This window comes from Cimex lectularius, unplaced genomic scaffold (genome assembly GCF_000648675.2).
Source record: "Cimex lectularius strain Harlan isolate CLEC.00 unplaced genomic scaffold, Clec_2.1 scaffold214, whole genome shotgun sequence".
NCBI lineage: Eukaryota > Metazoa > Arthropoda > Insecta > Hemiptera > Cimicidae > Cimex > Cimex lectularius.
In genome coordinates this window covers 415498-437867 of record NW_019392963.1, presented here as the reverse complement: position 1 = coordinate 437867, position 22370 = coordinate 415498, and the positions used below count along the sequence as shown (strand labels likewise).

The following is a 22370-nucleotide window of genomic DNA, read 5'->3' as shown; positions in this document are numbered from 1 at the left end:
TATTACATGCATACAAAATTATTGAAATTGGTATAAATAACTACAAATGTATTTATTTCATTCTCATCTAGGTATGTATTAAATCTTACATAATAGATTGAATCCTACAAACCTCCGTTAAACTTTTTATCTGCTCTTAAATTGTTTTAGATGTAGAATATAACAAAAGTAATATTTTAAAAGATAAACTCCTTTTTCAAATATCAAATGTATTGTATCTGTGATACGTTATTACATGCATAATATAACGCATGTATACATAATATGGTAACATTTGTAACCACTGTTATAATTTTAACATAAACATTATCAATAAAAAACATTTTATATTAAAAAATTGACCAATAAATGATTCAATGTATTATATATTTTGTTACTGTAGGTTAATGATAATTCAAGTTTTAATTTATACTTTATTTAATTAGTGTTAATTGGCGTAGAAATATATATTTAAATTTAACTAAAAAATAAATAAAAATATATGCAGGTTGTTTTGACAAATAGGATAAACCCTGAAAGTTGTCAAAAGGAGAAACTGAAATTCCTCATATTAAGAAAGTTTATATTGATTAAATCATAGTTTCTTCAAAAAAAAATCCTACTAAAGAAGTCTAACTTCAGTGAAAATATTACCTTAAAAAAAATTATAAAAGGGAAAAGCAAGAAGTAGGCTATGTTTAATTAACTGTTATAATAGGTATATTTAAAGGCGAAACATATAATTTGAAACTATCTATTGTAAGGATATTCAAGGATGAAATTGAATAAATCCTTTAGCTACTAATGCCATCCAACCACTTCTTGCTCAACAATTTAACACTGGATGAAATTTTGGGTTCGTTATAACAACAGCTTATTAATGTATTTCAATCAACAGAATTCCGTATATTTCTATTGTTAAAAAAATATATTTACAATAATAAAGTATTTTTTTATGGCAGTAACTTAAATCTAATGTCATTTACGTGTTGTTTAAACCGAAATGTTTATAAATAATATGAAATGTTGTAAGTCAATGGCAAGCATTGGCATTGAAGTTACCTTTCTTACAAATATAGCAGTTAGAACAGTAAAATATTAAATCTTAAATGTCTATTTAAATTATCTAGCAACTAGTTGCTTCATAACTTTTTTAATATAACCTGCTCAAATTCTGTAATTAACTATAATTTAAATTATTATTATTAGGTTTTTGGGTAGTTTATTTATTTCTTTTTTAATTAAAGACATGTAATTATTTACAACCATTTTATTATATTTAACAATACACAAAAAGATTAAAAATAAAAATAAATAAAATAGTATATATTTCTTTTTGTAATATTTACACAGTATCAGTAATAGGTTAAGTATGTATATTACTGTGGCATACAGCACATAATACATAAAATTTTTAGCTAAAAGTAATTCCATGTCTTACATTAAGGGTGGATGTACTTAACAGTACCCTTCAATTTCACGATAAATAAAATAGAATCCTGAGAAGGCCTTACTCAAAAGTTCGTTATATACAAAGTGTAAATTGTGCTTTAAAAATTATTTCATAGAACAACATAGGTGAGATATATATTGGAAATTTACAATTCAAATCGTATGATTAACATCAAATCATGCCAAAGCCTTTAAATATACCTTGTTTAAATAAGCTCAAATAATGTTTAATATGGAATTGATTAAAATTGTAGTATAAAATGTGAAATTTGTACTTGTATATAAAACGTATGGTGTATAGTAATAATTGCATGTATGTATATAGGTTAGTTCGATATTTGAATAACGATGAGTGGTCTTGCTGCAAGCAACCTAGTTCAGCTTTCTGTTGTTATCTGTTATATTTACATACAATGTTACAAAAACTTTTAAACTCAAAAGACGTTTAACTCGTCTGCAATAATTAACCATATATGTTGTACATTTTCAAATACGTAAAAAGTCATATTTACTGTTTCCAAAAGCAAGTTAATTTAAAAAAAATGTATACATATATATAAACAAAAGAAAGAAAATTCAGCATAGTTGTGAATTGTACTGCACAGTTGGTGAGTTGATTGAAGAATGGTATTACGCATAAATACTTTAGAATAAATTGTTGATAAAATCAGTTTATAGTTGTATAAAATCACTAAATTAATTTTGACTGCGGTCCTAATTCATTCTTTATTTTCTTCAACAACAGCTAATGTGTCATATAAATAAAACAGCTTAGAAAAGTAATCTCTTTCAATTTGCATATTATACAATTGAATTATTGAAATCGAGAATAAAATGAATTCTCGTTTACAAAAAAAAAAAAAATTGTATAATGTATATTGTTAACTTTGTTTGTTGGTAACTAAAGTCTATGATAATTTTTTTTCTATAATTTTATTATTGTACATATTTAATTTCAGACTGCAAATGTTCTCATTATTTGAATGATAAGGATAAAAGAGCTGAATCAGCGTATAAACAAAATTATTGCATATAGCAGGCTATTACAAAAAGATTTAAAAATACATTTTAAAGGATAAGTCACTCCGCTATAATGGTATAAAAACAACGATATAATTGAATTATAACATATTTACACATTATTAACATTTGAAATGGACCATAAACAATTAAATGTTAAAATTTAATGATTAGTTTTAACCTACAAAAATTGTAATAACAATAAATAGAATCATTTTCATTAGCATTAAAATTAATTTGCAAATATACAATACCTTTATGGGCTAAGTTCAATTAACTTAGGACAAGTTCATTAAAGAAAAATGCCAACTATAACCTTAAATATCCTTTGTTAAATTTATATAACATTATCATGTGCCCTAACAAATTGTGTATATGCAAGATGGTCGTTTTCCAAATGAACAACCAAAATTTTTTGGTACAATGTAGTTTTATAGAGTCATTTGTTAATACAGATCAATAAATTAAAATAATAGAAAATGGGTAATATTTTCTATTACACATTTTTTCAAATTACCTAATTTATACAGTTGTAAGAAAATTTATTCTACTTTAACCTTTAAATATAAAGTATCCAAATACAGGCCTGATTCGGACTTTTTAAAATTAAATTTAACTTACTAACAGGATACTCCAAACTTTTTTAAATTGAGGAGTATCTGTGCAACAAAAATAAATATATTTTTGATGTCACCCTATTAAGAAAATAAATAGTATCAATTTTGAAATTACATGGAGAATTATGAAAACATAACTGCTTGAAATTTATTTTTTTCTTTAGGTTAAAAAATATGGATGCAATTTTTATGATAAATAATGACAGGGATATAGATTATAAGTGAATGTAATGTGACCATCACTTGTTTATTAACTATTTTTAATTGCTTTTATACTTATTAGTAGAAAAATGAGGTTTGGATTTAATTATAAAAATTGTATTTCATGTTTATTTTATTTTATTTTTTTAATTCTATTTGATTTTATTCACATTGTGACAATAAATAGAATTTAATCAGCTGAAACCAAATTACATTGTTTTAAAAAAATTTTGAGCGATTTTTTATTTATTTATTTGTACACATGACAAAATATGAATTAAGCATGTAAACTCACGGCTACATATAAATTAAATGCACTTGTTTTTTTTTCTCTATGCAAATAAAAGGGGTTCACATGTCAACCTAACACAAACTTAGGAACATTGTTAAGGAACTAATAGTCCTACTTTTAAAATCTCTTCGGAACATTGGTTTCAATATATAATAAATACTTTTTGAATAATTAAACATTACATTTCAGAAGCCTGTATGCTTCATTTATTGTGGTCTTTCAAAAAAATAAGTTTAAATATCCAAAATAACTGTGTTTGTTCATTAGATTTTATGATAAAATATGAATATTTGTGCTCAATTTGTTAATATTTATTTTATTTTATTGGGTAATTTAGTTTACCTTAACAGGATGAAATGTGAACTGAATAGTATTTACTAAAATATATGTTAATTATTAAATAAGTATATATTGTAATATTGTTGAACTATTAATTTGTGTCCATGTAATGAGTGTATGAATGGTAACAATAATTGTTTCAATAAATGTGAATATGTTTAATTACAGGGTTATTTTTTTTTATAAATTTCAAAAAATAAATATATTGGAACCATAAATTTAAATAAGTTTATTATGTGCTACAATATATGTTCTTTATTAAAGTAGAATACTAGTGTGTAAATAGTATGTTAGGCTGCTCACAATGGGTTGTATTCTTGTAGGCATAAGAATTTTCATATTAATTGAATGTGACGTGAACATGATCCTTATTGAAATATAATAATATAGTTATTTAATGTGTAGTTTGTACCAAAATGTAGTAATGGATAACTTTACAAGAACAATAATTAACGGGTAATATGCTCTCAATTGAAGGCTTGATTGTTTAAATTGTGGAAATTATAATCAATTTTCAATTGTTGACAACCATCCTGATTGAAATCAAATTTTAATTATATTGAAGATATGAATGAAATTGGATGCATAAATGTTTAAATAGTTTGTCAACGTTTTACAAAATACCAGCTGTAATCCGTTTAATGGATGCTCATATCACATAAGCACTTCTGAAAGAAAAAAGTTATGAATTTTTTTAATGTATTACTAAAATACGTTTTGATGAGCTATTGTGAAATGTGCTTCAGAGCATTTAATAAATTCTGTTTTTGAATTTTTTTTCTTTTTTTACTGATTTTCTTCCTTCAAAATGTCTTCTATAAAAATGAAAATATTTCTTTTGGATAAAATTGTGAGGAGATGCAGATTGGTGCATCGTTCTCCTCGCATTGCCCCAACTCTCAACATATGACTTGTAAAAACTTGGATTACATTGCAAAACTATCCAAAATGAATATATGCAAACTGTCGGCCATTTAGTTCATAACAAATACAGTTTTTCAGAGTATATAGACCACCTCAAGGTGGTGTAGATAGTTTCCTGCGTATAATTTACGTCCTTCACCATGGCAAACCCCCCCCCCAAGTTGCTTCGAGGACCAAACAATTATTAACCCTCCAACGCCTATAGTGAAAGTAAAGTGTTTTATCATTATTTTTTATATTATCTATTTCATTGGCAGTATAGTAGTTTTTTTACAATTTTATAGTTTTTTTTTTATTAATAACAATACTGTGATCACAAAGTTACAAACCTCGTCACCTGATACTGGGCATGGCAGGAACTCAAGAAAAAAAAATGACATAAAAGATTTAATTTACTATATTAACACTATATAATTATAGATACTATATAATTATAATAACTCTGTTAAACTATTTTTGACAAAAAATATCTTCATAAAAAAATAAAAATGTTTATAACATATATATATTATGCAGGGTGGGCGATCAAGACCCAAGGGCTTAAATGCCTGGGTAGACTCGTATATGTACTATATTTATAACATAGTAATTAAAAAATATATATTGAAATACATATAATTCGCAGATTCTACATTTGTAATTTCAAATGAAAATCATACAAGCAGTGTGTATGTAGTCAGCATGGCATTATGAACAGAAAAACTTTGTTCTTTGGAAATAACGCTTACACCATTTTTGGGTACATTTCATTTTTTGTGGGTATTTTTTTCTCCTGTTGAACATTAATTGTGACTTCATTTATAGTATTTTTCTTAGACTTAGGTTTATTTTTTATTATTGGTTTTATAATTTTTTCTTTACCATATTTATAGCAATATGTTTGCACAATGCAGCGTCTAAAATCTAAGAAAAGGAGTTCTTTCCACTTATTATTTTGTATAGAAGCCATGCATTCTTGGCATGAGGAATCTAAACCAAAAACAAAAAGTGGATTCCACCGCTTTTTACCCTTCAATGAGACGTGCATGAAGTCAACGTATTCATCAAATCTATAGACATCCCTTTATATAAGTTAATCGTGAGCTACCGTATGAGGGCAATCGATAGATATTTTGATTTTCTTTTTATCCCAAAAGCCAAAACTATTGTTTTTTTGGGGTCACACCATGGCAATTAGAGAGTAAGGTGAACAGCGTAACAAATGGAACTTACTTAGCGACCTAGGGGAATAAAAATCAGTCAGAACTCTGGATTCATCAAACATCATCCAGCCAAAGATGGTACTGAATTGCAAAATCTGGATCAAACTGGTTTGTCTGTCAAACATGTTTCAGCATTGGCCAAACTAGAATCTAAACTTGCTAAAAATGGTCACCCTTCATTGAATACCACACAGCAATGAAGGGACTGCTGATAGTACCCATACCCTTCTCCTAATACACACAGAGACAGTTTTAAAATAAAGAATATATGAAAAGGAAAAAACTATAGCAGTCCAGTGGAACACCGATGCTAAGCACTCTTCGCATGAGGTGTGCAATAGGGAAAATAAAAAAGACCACCCTAAAAAAGACTGTGTAGTACAATCATTTGTTCTGTTAGGGTATAAAGAAGCTCATCAACAACCAAGGCACTGATGTTGCAACATCCATTCATAAGTAAATTGTCATCATGTTCATTTTTGTATAATAGTTTGTAAGCACCGATATAATAAACGATTTTATTGTGTATTTTGTTTTTAATCGTAATTATTCACACCAGTTCATTATTTTTAACGATTGAACGAAGAATAATGTTTCCAGAAAATAAAAAATACTGAAAGAATAAAGCTTTTTGAAAGAAGAGGCACAATAAGCAACAGGTTATAAATTTCCCTAACAGGTAGCAGCACTGGCGTCCAACGATTTTTGACCGTTATGTACACATCAATGTTTTAATCAAGCCTAGTATTGTTTCTAATATCTAATTTTACAATTTAATTTTAAAAAATAATAATATCGGAGAAGAAAATTAAGGCAATATTTGATATGCACATGTCCAAAGTGAAGAACACTTCTGTTTTAAAAGGAAAAAAGTACTTCTCGCCTTCGAAAATTTTTCACTTTTGCAGTTCATATAACAATTAGCCTCTTAGGTTTTCAGGAGCCGCGATGATGATGCAAAGTCGTACTTCCCGTTAAAGGACAATATACTCCCTTGGCCACCTACTTGCACTTGCCCGCGCATCGCGAATTTTCCCTTGACTTTCGTGTAAATGTTGGCCAACGTCGCGTTCTCTTGTAAATCTGTGATTTCTGTTCTAATCCTGATGACAACTCCTGCAAGCGTTTCGTTGATTGAAAGTAGGTCGGCCAAGCGAGTGACACCCGGTCTTCCGCGGTTTGCTTACTGAGTGGCTCCATTTTTTTCGACTTATTAATAAATTTATTTATGTTTTTATTAAATTAAAATATAAAAGTACTGAGAGGATTGCTACAGAGCATAGAGTACGCCCAGCTGAGCTGAAAAAATAATCAATCTTTAGTCGATGATCAGGCCATGGGTAGAAAAGTTTGGTCTTTAGTGTTTAATTAATATAAATTTCTCAACTTGTTTTTCTTTCTCAAGCCATTTTTCCAATTCCATCTTTAGCACACTGTCTGGTGTACCTTGTGGTTCATGTCCCATAGATGAGAGAGCTGTCCATTTTTTGACTAGATGGTCAGCCTGTTCACCCCTTCTATACCTTCATTCCTGGAATCCGACGTCCTACTACAGCAAGGTCTTCCGCATAGCCTAGGCAGTAGATTCTTCTTGTTCCAACGTTTGTAGGACATCGACCAGTGTCGTCCACAGTAGAAGTGAGAGAACACCTACTTCCAGGCATCCCCTGGCTGCCTTAGCCCGGATGGACACTCCGCCTAAGGTGGATGTGAATATCCTCTTGTATAGGCGTTCCACCTATTCACGTATCTTCTCCAAAACTCCCCTGTTTTTAATAGCTCTATATATATAGAGAGGCAGTTGTTGCATTGTTGAAAGCTCCCTCTATATCCATAAAAATTGTGACAGCTATCTTCTTTTCCTTTATGGACTTGGTTAAGCATTTACACAGGTGTCCAGGGGTCCTCTGTGCATCTCCCTGGTTGGTATGCGAATTGTCACTCACTGAGAGGTTTGTTCTTCAGCGCTGTCCTACGAATGTGGTTCTCTACCAGTCGATAGGTCGTCCTACTTTTGGTATGTACACCACTCATATCTCTCACCATCTTTTGGGAATGTAGCTCCACGCTAGGTACGCATTGAATATTATTACTAAGTATTAAATGAGAATCTCTTGCCCTTTTTGTAGTAGCGCTGGGTATATCATGTACTCCTGCCTCCTGGCGCTGTACTTCTCAAGTGTCCAGCTTATGGATTTCGGTTTTATTTTGACTGCCATCTCCTTCCACTCTTCCTTTGTGTTTTTTTTTTTTTGTTTTGTGTTTTGAGGATTCAAGGAGTATTTCTTCATGGATTATTTGTGCTCCTGAGAAGTAATTTTCAATCAGTAGAGAGAGTGTTTCTTCTTCCGTTTGTGTGAAGCTTCCATCTGTCTTGTGAGGAACCTGCCTCCCTGCACCATCCTTGGCTAGGGTCCTGTTTATGCGGGCACATTGAGGTGTGTCTGTGATTTCCTCACAAAATCTCAAAAAAAAGTTAGGTAATTTTATAAGGACTGACCTTGGTTGTTGATGCCAGTGCTACCCCATATGGTGGGCATTTGCGTCTCATCCCATGATTAGTATCCTGTTTTGTTCCCTGGAGTACCTCACAATGTCATCCAGCAACTTGGGTGGGCGGTTCTTTTCTTGGGAAATAGGCTGAGCAGATTAGCTATCTTCTTTCTCTGCCCACAGACTTTGCTGTTAGCATTGCTGCCCGGGGTCTTGTTGATGACCTCTGCTATATTACCTGGTTTGTTGGGGTTTTATTCCTCTTACAGTCCCATTGTGTACCCAAGGTTCTTGGAGCAGGGCGACATCCAGGTACTCTCTGTCAAACCTCTTGCACAGTGTGGCCGATAAGGCCTTTGCATGCTGGAGGTTGACCTGGAGTACCCTTATTCCTCCCTGTCCGTCTGACATTGGGCTGAAGTGGATGGAGTATATCTTCCTTCATTTGTACTACCTGCTGTTGGCCTTGTATCCTTTTGAACGGGCTTGTGTAATCAATCCTCAGCCTCCTTTGCTTCTTCGTCCGTGGTTGGAAGTGCGAGTTGAGCCTTTCAACTTTAATCTTTTCGACGGAATCGAATTCTTCCCATTCCAAGGTGAGGGTGCATGTCCACTTTCGGGAGCTGAGGTCCACAAGGTACCCTTCTCCTGTTGGATTTTTCTCCAGACAGTCCATAGGTTTGTATTTAGCTTCCGGTTTGAGGATTTTAGCCTGGCCAGAATCCTCTCTGCTGTCAGTCTTCCAGTTTTGGGATCCAGTATGTAGGTAGTGCAGGTGATAGGGATGGGTATGACGTCCTCCTCCAAAGTCTCGAGGACTGCTTCCTTTCATGGCTTCAGTGTTGGGATGGTTTTCCTTAGCCAGTCAGCATTAACCTGATCTTCACAGGTTATGACCATATAGTCTGACCTGTGTGTGCATTTGTTGAATTTTAATTCTAACGTCTGTAATTCTCCGGCCGATACTTTCTCATACGCCAGCATGATGGCATCTTCGAGGGTGTCAAGCCTTTCGGGGGTCATCTGGTTTACTGGGTAGCCTTTTTTTCTACCAACCTATGTTTACTTGTGTCAAGCCCCCTTATAGGATATCTCCTTCTTGGAGGGTCTTGACTTTTTTTGGTACCTACTTTTGAGGGGTGCTGTCTTCCATCCTTGACCTTTTCTTCTTGGATTTTGAAGCAGGCTTTGTCACATGAGCTGACTTTTCCTCCTGCTTCTTTTCCTTTGTCAGCTTCAGGGTCACCTTTATGAAATTGTCCCTTACTAATTGTTCATCGTGCCTTCACATATTCTACACCCTCTTTCAATAGGGTTGTTAGCCTGTTTCTGGAGGCCCCCGATGGGTGGATCTTAATAATTTAATCATCTGCTGAGAGTTGTTCGATCTCCTCCAGGCTTTTTGCCTTGAAGGGGACGTATTTGGGTTTGGCACTGCTGCCTGGTTGGGTGGCCTCTGGGCCTGATCAGGGTGGTTGTGTTTTTGTTTTTATATTAGGTTCCAAATGATTTCCATGGATATAAGATGTCCCTATAGCTAGGGATATAAGATGTCAGCCCCAGCAGAATCCCGCATGCTAGGGTAAGCCTAGATACAACAGAGTGTCGGCCGGTTCCCTGAGGGCTCCATTTTTTATCACCCCAGTGCCATTCATCCTTCATCACAGGTCGCTTAACAACTTGGATTAGGGTTGCCATTTTCCCTTTTGGCTTGCCTTGATGCGTTGGCCCTATGGGGTGCTGGCAACATCAAGGTGTTTCATCTACATGGGAGTCGGGATTGGTCTTGCGCCCCCACCCTATAATACATAGTTAATCTTAAAATAAGAAATAACATAAAAAAGACACTAATGTAACAATCGAGCTACAAATTAATTGTTAAACTTGTATTCCCAGGCGTTTCTCATGAAAGCAATTAATGGTTTACAGAGCCATTGGCTTGTCAAATTTCTGAAAATTGCAGGACCAACGAGGGAGCTACTTCCCATGTAGAGCTGGCAAAATTCGGCCAGCACAGGGCATTCACAAATGAAATAATGAAGACCTTCCCTGGCATTTAAGTTGCACATAGGACATTTTTCCCTGAGTGAGTCCTTCCTTAACCAGGGCAATTCATTAAGAAATAGCAACTTCGCTATCAGCTTGAACATCCACCTCAATTGACAAAGATTCAACCAAGAGTCACTGCAACCAAAAGATTGCAATGAAGACACTTTTATTTCTATTTTAAATGGCGGAATGTATGTAGAAGTACATATGGTTTCAGGGTGTATTATACTGCGCCCTTTGAGAGCTATTGTACCCCCTGTGCTCTGCCTAAAGCACATCGGTGAGTCCTATTTCATCAAGAAACTTGATTAGTAGGCCCGGTTTCAATGGTTGAAGCTCTTCTATGGTCACATTATACATCCCAAAACATTTCATCCTGCAGGCTAGTGTGGCTCCGCATTTTGTTAGTAAATGTGTTGGTGTCTCTTCTGCCTCCTTGCAGAATCTGCATGTGCCATCTTGGGTTATTCCAATTTTCTTTAAGTGTCCATTTAATTTGCAGTGTCCTGTTAGGAATCCTATTAGGATTCGCAGTTTGTTCCTGCTTCCCTTGACACATTCTGTAATTTCTTTCTTGCCAAAATTGGTTAGAAGATTCTTGGACTGTCTGTGTCCAATGAGTGAATTCCAAAGTTCCCTCATTTTCTTTTTGTCCTTCTATCTGAGATATTCGTTAATAGTGTGGATTCCTATGCCACAGAAGGGCTCAAGTCCTATCAGCGGTGTAGCAGCCCCTTTCCTTGCAAGGGTGTTCGCTTTCTCGTTGCCTTCTACTCCCATGTGTCCTGGGACCCAGCAGAGACTTTATTCTGCGTAACTAATATATTTAGTTTGGTTTTGCAGTTCAGCACCATCCTTGAACTAATGATATTAGAGCTTAGTGCTTTGATGGCTGCTTGGCTATCTGACATGATAGCTATATTCTTGTTTTTGTACCCTTTACTTAGGTTGAGTTGGGTACATCTTTCGATTGCATGAATCTCAGCTTGGAAGATACTGGTGTATTTTCCCAAGGGTTCTGAGTATTTGGTTCCAGGTCCAAATACCCCTGCCCCTGTACCTTCTTGTGTTCTAGAACCATCTGTGTACCAGAGGATGGTGCTATTTTTAAAAGAGTAGTTTCCCTCTCTTTCCCATTCTTTTTTGGTACCCAGGTTTATTCGGAAGTTTTGGTTAAATTCAAACATCCTGTTCTTGTAGTCTCTTGGAGCCATGAGTATCGGATGGTCTTTCCATAGTTTATTGCTATCTCTCCATTTCAGTTTTATTCCTGTTGGAGGTTTTTTCTAATGTAAAAAACCCTGAATTTTAAAATTTTAGTTTAGACGAATACTTACCAAAATAAATTAATTAAATAAAAGCTAAATTTATCTGGTTGATTTTTGAATCGTGTGGGATGTGAGGAAGATAGTTCAACGAATGAACGAACTATTTTTTTAACTTACTCGTTCCTAATGAATGAACGAACGATTCATGGTAACTTATTCGTTCCTAATGAATGAACGAACGATTCATTTTAATCTACTGGCCCCAAACGAATGACAAAGTCAAAACCTTACCCAGTCATAACAATTGTTATCAAATTCTTGTTTTTGATATTTTGTTGATTTGTTTTTGTTTTTAAATAATTTTCTAAAGTGAAAATTTAGTCTTTGATACGAGTATTTTGGCTCAACTGAGCTGAAAAACGTTTCTGCGAAAATGGATATTAAGCAGCTCGAAAAGGATGCAAAAACAACAGCTACTAATTATGTCATTAATATGCTTCAAAGACCTGGCCAACTTGAAAAGGTTAATTTTTCTTAATTAATACGATTTTAAAAAAAATTTATATTTCCTGTTGGAAACTATTCTGTACAACGACAGTAGAGCCTGGTAGTACAAGTGGCAAATGCGGCCTTCTTGTTAATAATCAAACAGATCGGTAGAGGCTCGAATGACAGGGTCGGATGAATGTCAGATAATATCAATGAGAAATGGATATCGGGAACCCAAAGGTGTCAATCATCCGCCATAGAATCTATTGATTCAGATGGTTATAGGGTTGGGATGATTCGACTTAACCGACACCCAATGGGGAAAATTTTCATGAGCAGAATATCCAGAGGAACAATAGAACTGCAACGGTGAACCGGTTCCACATCGTGATGGTGTCGATGGGTTTATATTGATTGGACACAACCCAGTCAGATGTTGTGTGGCCTGTTTTAATTGTCTGCTTCCTTAATAGCAAAATCAACATCCCTCCTTCATCCACATCACCAAGAAGGATAGTTCACACAATAGAACGGTCAATACCCATAACTACTACTTCATGTACTCAAAGTAATGTTTTTATATTAGTTTTACCATAGGCTCTTTGGTTGAACTGTACTCTAGTTTATATAATAAGAAAGTTGGGAGCCAGCTTTAATGCAAGTTATTAATTAGTTTTTCCCTAGTATTGTTTTTTATTTGGTTTTACATTATCAGTCAACAATCTCATTAAATTTCAGGTTGAACAGTATCACCGTAGAGTGACGAGAAAGAAAATATCTGTCGAAGCGATGCTGAAGACGTCAATTCAAAGTCAGTTGGATGGAGTTTGTATGGGCCTAGGGCAGCTACAGTTAGCTGTACAGGAAACGCAAGAAGTTCAGAACAAGTAATTTAAGAATACTTTTATTTTTGCCCATTTGTTATAGATTGAAGGAAGTTACTACATGTAATCTTAGGTTTTATGTACCTAACACATCCCCATGCGCACTTCTAGGTATCACAAAAATGATCTCACAATAATTTTTTCATAAAAACTGTGTAAAACCAAAAAAAGTATACTTGTTAAAAATACCTCTCAAATCCTAACTTAAAGATTGTTACTCAGCATCCCAAACGTTACTTTGTTTTGCAGCATAAGTCTTGGGTCTACCAATCTACGTCCAAGCTGCAAAACTTCAGATTTTAATGTGAAAAGTCACACAGGTTCAGACTCCCCTATAGAAAGCACTAATTTTTTTCAAACGTTGAACGAATAGTTTACATGCTTACAGTTTAATGCATTTAAAATATATTTTAAGCAAACTCCATAATAAAAGTAAAGTAACTGATAATAAAACTAAAGTAGTTTCTGTCATACAGGAGGGCTTAATGTTCAATATCCATTGGCTGACATGGATTGCCAACCCACTTTCTTATCCTTAATCCTACCTGGACAACAGGTGCTTTAGACACTTTCCTTTGTACAAGGTGGACGTGGGAGTCCCTCTACTCCACTCAGTATATACTGCTGATATCCCTTCCCATCCTGACACCAACTATCCTAACAATGCTGATGCCACCAACAATTGCCATTATATCCACCTCCGACCCTGTTATAGCTCACCAAACTCTCCAGACACACCTATATCCTATTGAACAATAGTTCAAAAAAGGTGAATCAAACTAAATACCACAAAATCCAAGACTTCACCTTCACTCTACGTTGCATCACTCCTTCACTCACCGCCCTGTCCCGTTCTATATTTCTAGCCACATCACCCATAATGACCTGAATGTTTTTAAATTAAGTAAAATCTAACTACAAAAAATTCCACACTAACCTCCAATCTCTCTCTAATCCCGTACTACTTTCTAGATCCATTCCCAGCAATCCTCCTGGATGTCTAAAAAATTATTATTAAGTTATGAATTATTAAAATCTGTATACATAGTACAGTTTATTACTGCCCTGATATTTTAAAATCCTTATCCTTTCTTATAAAATCTAATGCGGTAACAAAATCCATAAACTATTCCATGAAGTGTGACACAAGGTCTCAGAACAGTTTCGAATCGCATATTATCAAAAACTTTGCATTCATTAAGGATATGCTCCCAAGTTAGTGAGATTCCATTCCGGCAGTTATAATTGTCGATAATTTTGAATCATTTTTAGTACACTTTTTTCTCCGTGTCTGCTCAAAACTTGGGTTTCTTATAATTATTTGGGAGATGCATTTTTTTCTTAATTTAAACATTCAAAAGAACAATTATGTATGAGACCCCTTTGTTGTTTCAGTCTATATATATTTTTTCCAATTCGGCTATTAATTCATCCCACATCTTGCTTGATATATGACAGTGGATTTTTGAGAAGAGCATCTAGAGTGTTTCATCTTTTGTGGCTGCTTACTCTTCTCTATCAACCTCTTCATTTCCTTGGAATCTCGGTAGTGCCTTTATCTAATGTAGTTTGACTAAGTTTTCCCTGACTGACTCTGGCAGTTTTTCCTTTTTTCCTCAACTATTTCACTATGGATTTTCTTCCTATTTGTTGCAATGCAACCATGCTGTCTATCCATGTTATAACGCCTTTATCTTTACAGTTTTTTTTCAGAGTTTATCCACCATTCCAGTGCCTTATTAATCGCTAGAATTTCAGCTTAATTATCTGAACACCTCGCAAAAAGTTTAAACCTATTTTTACATATTGGGTTCGGTGAGCCTTTTCCAGAATACACCACAAATGAGCATCCCACTTTTCCTATACCCTTCAGTTAGTAAATTAAGGTTGCAGGAGTCACCATCGACTATATACATGGTTCCTGCACATCCTTAGGGTATTCTGGCCTGATTTCATTTTCAACCTGCCACACTTTGTTGAATTCCACTTTCTATTGGAGCCACAGTCCAATCAGTGGATATAGAAAAATAATGCAGCAGGCCTCGAATGATGTGTGGAAACCTTTTGAAATTATTCGAAGGAACATCAGTCTCTGAGTACTTCTTAATCTTGCCAGATTTCTTTCAGCATGCAAAGCCTCACTCCACACTGGGGTAGTGTAAGAGAACATGGACAAAACGGTTTCTTTGTAAATTGTTTTCAATGCATCACTTTTGAGACCTCAGTAAACCTTGACTGAACGAGATAGCAAATTGACAACAAATGACAAACCATCTCTAAATATTGAGACTAGTGGGTGGGGGGGGGGTGTTCCCAAGCACTGCACTCATTTGGCTTATTGTTCATTCCTTAGTTTAGTGCCGTTCTTGCTTTGGCGAAATAGAATTAGTTAAGCCAAACAAATTCTCATAAAAAAAATGATCATTGATGATAGAATGAAATCATTTCAATAGTTTAAAAGGATGGTTCTACTTACAAACCGATTTTTCTTTAAAGAATGTGCAAAATTAATAAAACAAAGACAACCGTCAGAAAAAAAGAAAGAAAAAAATATAACGAAAACAAAGAGAGATCTAAAAAAAAGATACAGAATAAAATGATTAATAATTAATTTGATTAATTATAAATTATATATTGCAATCTAAAAAATACTTAATTTTTAATTACTGTGATTAATTAGCATAAATAATATTTTTATTTACAGTTTAAGCACTGTCAATTCCTTGTTAGTCGATCTCCCCAATCTTGTTAAAAGACTCCAGAGTGTCCGAGAAAAGAATAATCAATATTCACAGTATGCTACTGCCATGGAGAACCTCAAAAACTTATTTTCCGTACCGGAAAGTGTGGAAAAGACAAAACAATGGATTAATGAGGGCAAACTTCTCTACGCACACCATGTAATGCATATCCCCTGAATTTTTTAATAAATTTTTACGACCCTCGTTTATTTTATACCACAGAGTTTAAACGATTTGGAAAATTCTCGTGACGACTTGTTGTACGAACTGCACAAAGTACCGTCGCAGCAGTCGACTGACAGATTATTGCTGAAAGCTTCATTCGAGGATGTTGAAGCTGCATCGCAGTATCTTGAGAAACAACTCAGACTCGTGTTATCAAGAACACTTTTGACTGTTAGAAAAGAGCCTAATATAATTGTAACAGCTCTTAGGATTATTCGTAAGGAAGAAAAGAAGGATGTATTTGCACTACAGGTCTGTAAATTCTTTGAAATTACAATATAATTTTAATTTAGGGTCTTTTAAATATTTATATGTTCATAGCGTCAAAAACAAAGCGGTTTTCTTCCTCCAGGACGGCCTAAACGATGGAAGGACATGGCTATGCAAGTACTGGAACAGTCAGTGGCTCAGCGTATTGAAGGCACAAACGTAGAAGACAGAGCTACGAATAAAATGTGGCTGGTCGTCCATCTTGAGGTCAGTTCTGTAATTTGATTCCTCACTGGGTTGATCTGCCAGACGTGTTTCGGCATTTTGCATCTTCAGTGAGTTTGGATAACAGACCACTGAAGATGGTGAAAATTGAAACAAGGAGGATAGACTGACCAAGACAAAATAAGGAACAAAGTACAAGTTCACCAACCAACTGAGAAATCTCATTATTGAACAGTCAATTCTGTTAGCGGCTCACAAATTTTAAATAAATTAAAATATAAATAGAAAAAGTCACTGATCTGTTCAATTATAAGATTCATTTATATATCAGTTTAAAAAAAATTTGATTGATTGTTTTATTTTCAGCTGACAAGACAGTTAATAATGGAGGACTTAAAAGTTGTAAAGACACTTTGTGAACCATGCTTTCCGAAAGATTATGATATCGTGAAAAAATTTGTTATGATGTACCACAATTCACTTTCTAGACATGTGAGATATATTTTATTTATTTTTCACCTTTTGGTTTGTATTTATTTAGCTTTTTCTTTTGTTTTCCAGTTAGAGGAAATAATAAACAACGGACTGGAAGGAAATGAGTATGTCTCTCTATTGTCTTGGGTTGTCAACACGTATTTAGGGCCGGAATTGATGCAGCACCCCGACCTGAATATCAGTACCGATTGGTTAGACCCTCTATTGAGCAAGGCGACAATCGACGATCTAAAATCAAGATATTTGAAGGTGAGATCGATCAATCCAGCCAAATTTCCTGTACAATAATGAAAACATTCATTTTAGAATATGGAAGACAATTACGTTGAATGGATGCAAAAGACACTCGAGACTGAACAGCAAGACTGGAGCAACTGCGTTCAGCCAGAAGGTGACCAAGAGGGACATTTTCACACAGCTGCACCCGTTATTATTTTTCAAATGATAGACCAAAATCTACAAGTGACCAAAACTATAAGGTTTGTTATATTGAAATTCACTTATCATACACTCAACATCATCGGTGTATCTTAATGTATTTTTTTAACTTTATTTTTTCAGTGATGATTTAACAGACGAGGCGCTAGTATTAAGTATGAAGCAAGTGAAGCAGTATGGCTATTTGTATCGTGATGCGATTATTAATTTTAAGACTCGCCACTTTGAAGATCGTAGTCGGGCAAGTATTGCTCTTGTTTCTGTTAGCAAATAATGACATTAAGCAACGGCCATTCACGGATGATTAAATTAACATAGCTAACAGGATTATTTACATTAAAGTAAGATATACTATAATAAATAATTATGTTTTTTTTCCAGCTTCCATATTTCACACATTACATGATCACCATTGTGAACAACTGCATGCTGTTTCTAGAACTTGCCCAGCAGTTAAAACAGCATTATTGGAGAACGACAGATCTGATGAATAGGGAATTGACTGTGGTATTCTCAAACCTTTTGAAAACATACCAGGTACTATACATACCTACATAATAGAAAAATATAAATAAAAAAATCATATATTTCTATAACTAGGTCAAATGCTACTTTTATTTTGTAAAGTTTGACAAAGTAAAAAATTGATTACATTTCTCTTATTTTAATTGAATTTCTTCTCTATGTCATGGAAAAACATTGAATCATGGGTATGTAGCCTAACCCTAACCCAACCCATGTATACTCAGTAAAGTTATGCATAAAAAATTTGTGTGACCAGCTCAAAAACATCTATGTTAACGTGACCTAGTCGAAAGTGGCTAAGACCCAAAACTAAATTTCTCTTTCCACATTAAGTGGTAGAAATATCTATGAATTTAAAAAAGTATATTTTATCTCTCTCTCTTCTCTCTCCTCTCTCTGCTCTTTGTTACTCACTCACTATTTACACTTTTGTTTGCTCACAGTTAAACTAGAAAAATAATCTTAATAAAAACAGTGTTTGCTTGGCAAAATAATTTCACCCTGATTTTTATTGTTTCGTCAAAATTGTTATTGGCCTTAGTCAGTTTTGAATAGAACCAACATAACCAGGCCAGGATGCATTATTACTCGGACCCTTTTGAAAGTAGTAATTGACCAATAGGATGGTAATAATAATAAGTCTTTATTCACTGTTTATGGAGGTACATTTACAAATTATATATTGGGTTGTCCGGAAAATAATGCAGGATTTTAAGTTTTCATTAAAAAAAATCTATATAAAATATTCTGTTTACGTTTACAGGATTACTCATTTGTATGAATGTCAACACTTATTAATCCTCTTCCAAATGATATTGTTTGTTTACCTCTGTAGCATTCCGCTACTTGGAAATAATTCAGTCATCCTTATAATGTCAAAGCGAGAATTTCGTACGATTTTCTTTTACGAGTTTAAACTCGGCCGAAGCGGAGCCCAAACGGCTAGAAACATTAACCAAGTCTGGGGCGAGGGTTGTGTTAATGAGTGCACTGTGCAAAGGTGGTTTAAAAAATTTCGGGAGGGAGATTTCAGCCTTGAAGATGAAGAAGGTCGTGGAAGGCCTTCCTCTCTTAATGATGATGTTCTGCGATCAGTGGTGGGTGCAGAGCAACTCAAAGTCAGTAAAACGACCGTCGCTGACCACCTCAAGGCGATTGGAAAAGTGAAAAAACTCGAAAATTGGGTTCCACACTCATTAAACGATCGCCAAAAAAATCAGCGCTTTGATGTTTGTGCATCACTTCTTTGTCGAAACAAAAATGACCCATTTCTGGCCAGAATTGTTACATGTGACGAAAAGTGGATTCTCTACGATAACACTAGACGTTCTGGACAGTGGCTCGACAAAGGAGAAGCTCCAATACATTTTCCAAAGCCCCCAACTCATCAAAAAAAGGTAATGGTTACGGTATGGTGGGCTTCATTTGGTTTAATACACTACAGCTTCTTAAATCCTGGCGAAACCATCAATGCTGAATCATACTGTAACCAAATTAATACCATGCATCAGAAATTGGCAGTAATGAAGCCCTCTTTGGTCAATCGGAAAGGGCCCATTTTGTTGCATGACAACGCTCGACCACATGTGTCACGTGTAACGTCACAAAAATTATTGGAGCTTGGCTATGAAACTTTGCCTCACCCACCCTACTCTCCGGACCTCTCGCCTACTGACTACCATTTTTTTAGACACCTGGACCACTACTTAGAACACATAATATTCAAAAATCAAACGGAACTGGAAAATGCATTTATTGACTTTATCAATTCTAAAAATTCTGAATTCTACTCAGACGGAATTAATAAGTTACCAACACGTTGGGAGAAATGTATTGAGAGTATGGGAAATTATTTTGATTAAAGAACATTGCTTTAAAGTAACTAGTTTCTTTTTTTTTGTTTAATACCAAAATCCTGCATTATTTTCCGGACAACCCAATAGATAGAGTAAAAGTGCTGAAATGGATTTAAATAAAGACAAAAATGTTTTCATCTACATAAACATATGATAATAAATGTGAAACAGATCTTTTATTATAGATATAATGAAATATCAGTATTATTTGTACAATTATTATTGTATACAAATAATATTGGCCTATGAAACGTGATGCATCCCTTGACTTTTCCATGTTTTATTTGCATTCTGTTTGTAGGATTTAAGGGATGAGGCTGCACAATGGCTACTACAAGAAGCATTCCTTGATTTAGAATTTCATTTTAGAGATTTAATCACTACAAAATGGATGTCCAGTACCATATCAATAGATACTGTCTGCGTTACGTTGGATGATTATTTTCATGTGATTTGAAATTTCCTTATATATACTCAGTTGAAACAACTTTTTTTAAACAATATTTTATTTCAGGATTATATCCATTTGCGTGCAAAAAATTTTGAATATGTTATTAAAGAAGCCGAGAACTTGGTTACGAGAAGATATTTGGCAGCTCTGTTTTCAAAGAAGATGAGCTTTAAAACGCACGAAGAAAGAAAAGCTGCTGGAGAGAAAATTTTACAAGAAGTCAATCAATTGAAGGCGTTTTTCGTCCGAATCGCTCCGAAAGTCGCCAGCAAGGTGGATTCTCCATTTGAGGCTATTTGTTCACTAGCTGAAATTTTAAAAGTCGAAGACAAAGACATATCATCTTTCCTCCTTCATGCTTTGGTCAGAAAATACCCCGACATCAAGGAGGATCACCTGGTAAAATTTCTAAATCTGAGAGGTGATTTGCAAAGGTCGGAAATAAGAGACATTGTCAATGATCTCAACGAAAGTAAAACAGGTGCGAGGGCATCATTTACCAAAAGTATTTTTCATGACGTACCCTGATTATAATTACAATATAAATACTAAAAATGTGTAATGAAAATATATTTAATTTATTGTAACCATGCTATTGTAATATATTTAAACGTGTTTTACAGTTGAATGAAGGAAAACAATTGATATACTCTTCCTTCACCTGAATTATATATTTTTTATGAAATGTTTTGAAATAATATATTTTTGAAAAATTGTTTTATTTATTTATTTACATATTAAAAATTATCTTGCAAAATGTACATTTTTAAAATTTTACTAAAATGAATGATTGTCATGTTGCAAGGCTTTTTCTCATTAGTGACACTTTCATTTATGCATCCAATGCCCTTTTGATGAAGATGGGATCTTGTTTCAAGTTGTGTTTAGTACCTTGATTTTTCAGTATTAAAAAATTTGACTTTTCCACTGTATGAATGTACGGGCTGGATACATAAATGCATTTCTTAGAGATAGTTATATTTTATATCATATTATTATTATTATATTTATATAAATTTCCTTGTGTGACCACTTTTCCAACATTGGTTTCATGTTATTGCTTTAGTGAGCATGAGTTGGGTAGGATGGTTCACACAGGATTAAGGTTAGGTTAGGAATGGGTTACAGAGGGTTTAATCTTTGATAAGGGACTGCTTACACAGGAGGTTAGGGTAGGGATGGATTAGATTAAGGTAAAATAGGATTAAGAAGATTGGGTAGGGATGGGTTAGGTAGGATTAAGGTTAGGGTTGGGATTGAGTCAGTAGGATAAAAAAATTTTGGACAGTGAGCATGATACTGTGGCTTTTGCTTCCCTCAGTGAGATTTCGAGAGCATGACATCACGCTCACCCCTATCTTTACCCAGATAGTGCAAGTGTATTTCACTTTTAGACTGAAGTTCAAAACTGTAAGCAATGGTGGTTACTAATTCAGAGAATAATAACATAAACATTCTTCTATGAACTTAGTCTAAAAGTGAAAAGAGTAGTCTGATATCACGCTCAGTACCTCACTTGGAGAATGAAGTGACCATCCTGAATGGGTTAAAAAGGTTGGTTAGGTAGTATTAAAGGTTAGATTAGGGACAGGTAAGGTAGGATAAGAAGTTTGGTTAGGGATGGGTTACTAGTATTAAGGTTTGGTTAAAGGCAGGTAAGATAGGATTAAGTTGATAAGGTAAGACTAAGGTTAGGAACAAGTCAGGACACAAGATTACGGTTAGAAACAGGACAGCTAACCCAGGATTAAGGTTAGACTAAAGACAGGATAGGATTAGTTTTCGCTGATATTTGATTTTTTTTTCAACTAAGCCTTTTTATCAATTTGGTTCTACCTCTTAAGGTGATGAACCAGTGTTTTTTATTTGTACTTGAATAATTAAAATTTTTGTCCGATGGTAGGTAGTAGAGGTCAACATTAAAACCAAAAGTTCCAAACATCTCCAATTACGTAAATCCTTACATCCAAGAATTTGAAGCCATTTAGTGTACAA

The 22370-nt window shown here is 34.1% G+C and overlaps 1 protein-coding gene across 1 annotated transcript; it reads left to right on the top strand.

The window, feature by feature from the left end:
• Nucleotides 1-12089: 12089 nt before the first annotated feature.
• LOC106671108 (exocyst complex component 3) lies at nucleotides 12090-21091 on the top strand. The gene is made up of 12 exons (XM_014401934.2): nucleotides 12090-12359; nucleotides 13064-13212; nucleotides 15914-16109; nucleotides 16173-16427; nucleotides 16497-16652; nucleotides 16977-17102; nucleotides 17172-17354; nucleotides 17412-17584; nucleotides 17667-17784; nucleotides 17925-18080; nucleotides 20226-20372; nucleotides 20439-21091. The coding sequence occupies exons 1-12, from the start codon at nucleotides 12270-12272 to the stop codon at nucleotides 20901-20903; spliced, it is 2214 nt and encodes a 737-aa protein (XP_014257420.1). The 5' UTR covers nucleotides 12090-12269; the 3' UTR covers nucleotides 20904-21091.
• The last annotated feature ends 1279 nt before the right edge of the window (nucleotides 21092-22370 follow it).

Bases quoted from the DNA above. Each gene is read 5' to 3' on its own strand.
- LOC106671108 (XM_014401934.2), top strand. From the start codon at position 12,270: ATGGATATTAAGCAGCTCGAAAAGGATGCAAAAACAACAGCTACTAAT. The intron at 13,213-15,913 runs GTAATTTAAGAA...TTTTATTTACAG, and splicing joins ACGCAAGAAGTTCAGAACAA to TTTAAGCACTGTCAATTCCT. The intron at 17,785-17,924 runs GCAAGTATTGCT...TTTTTTTTCCAG, and splicing joins ACTTTGAAGATCGTAGTCGG to CTTCCATATTTCACACATTA.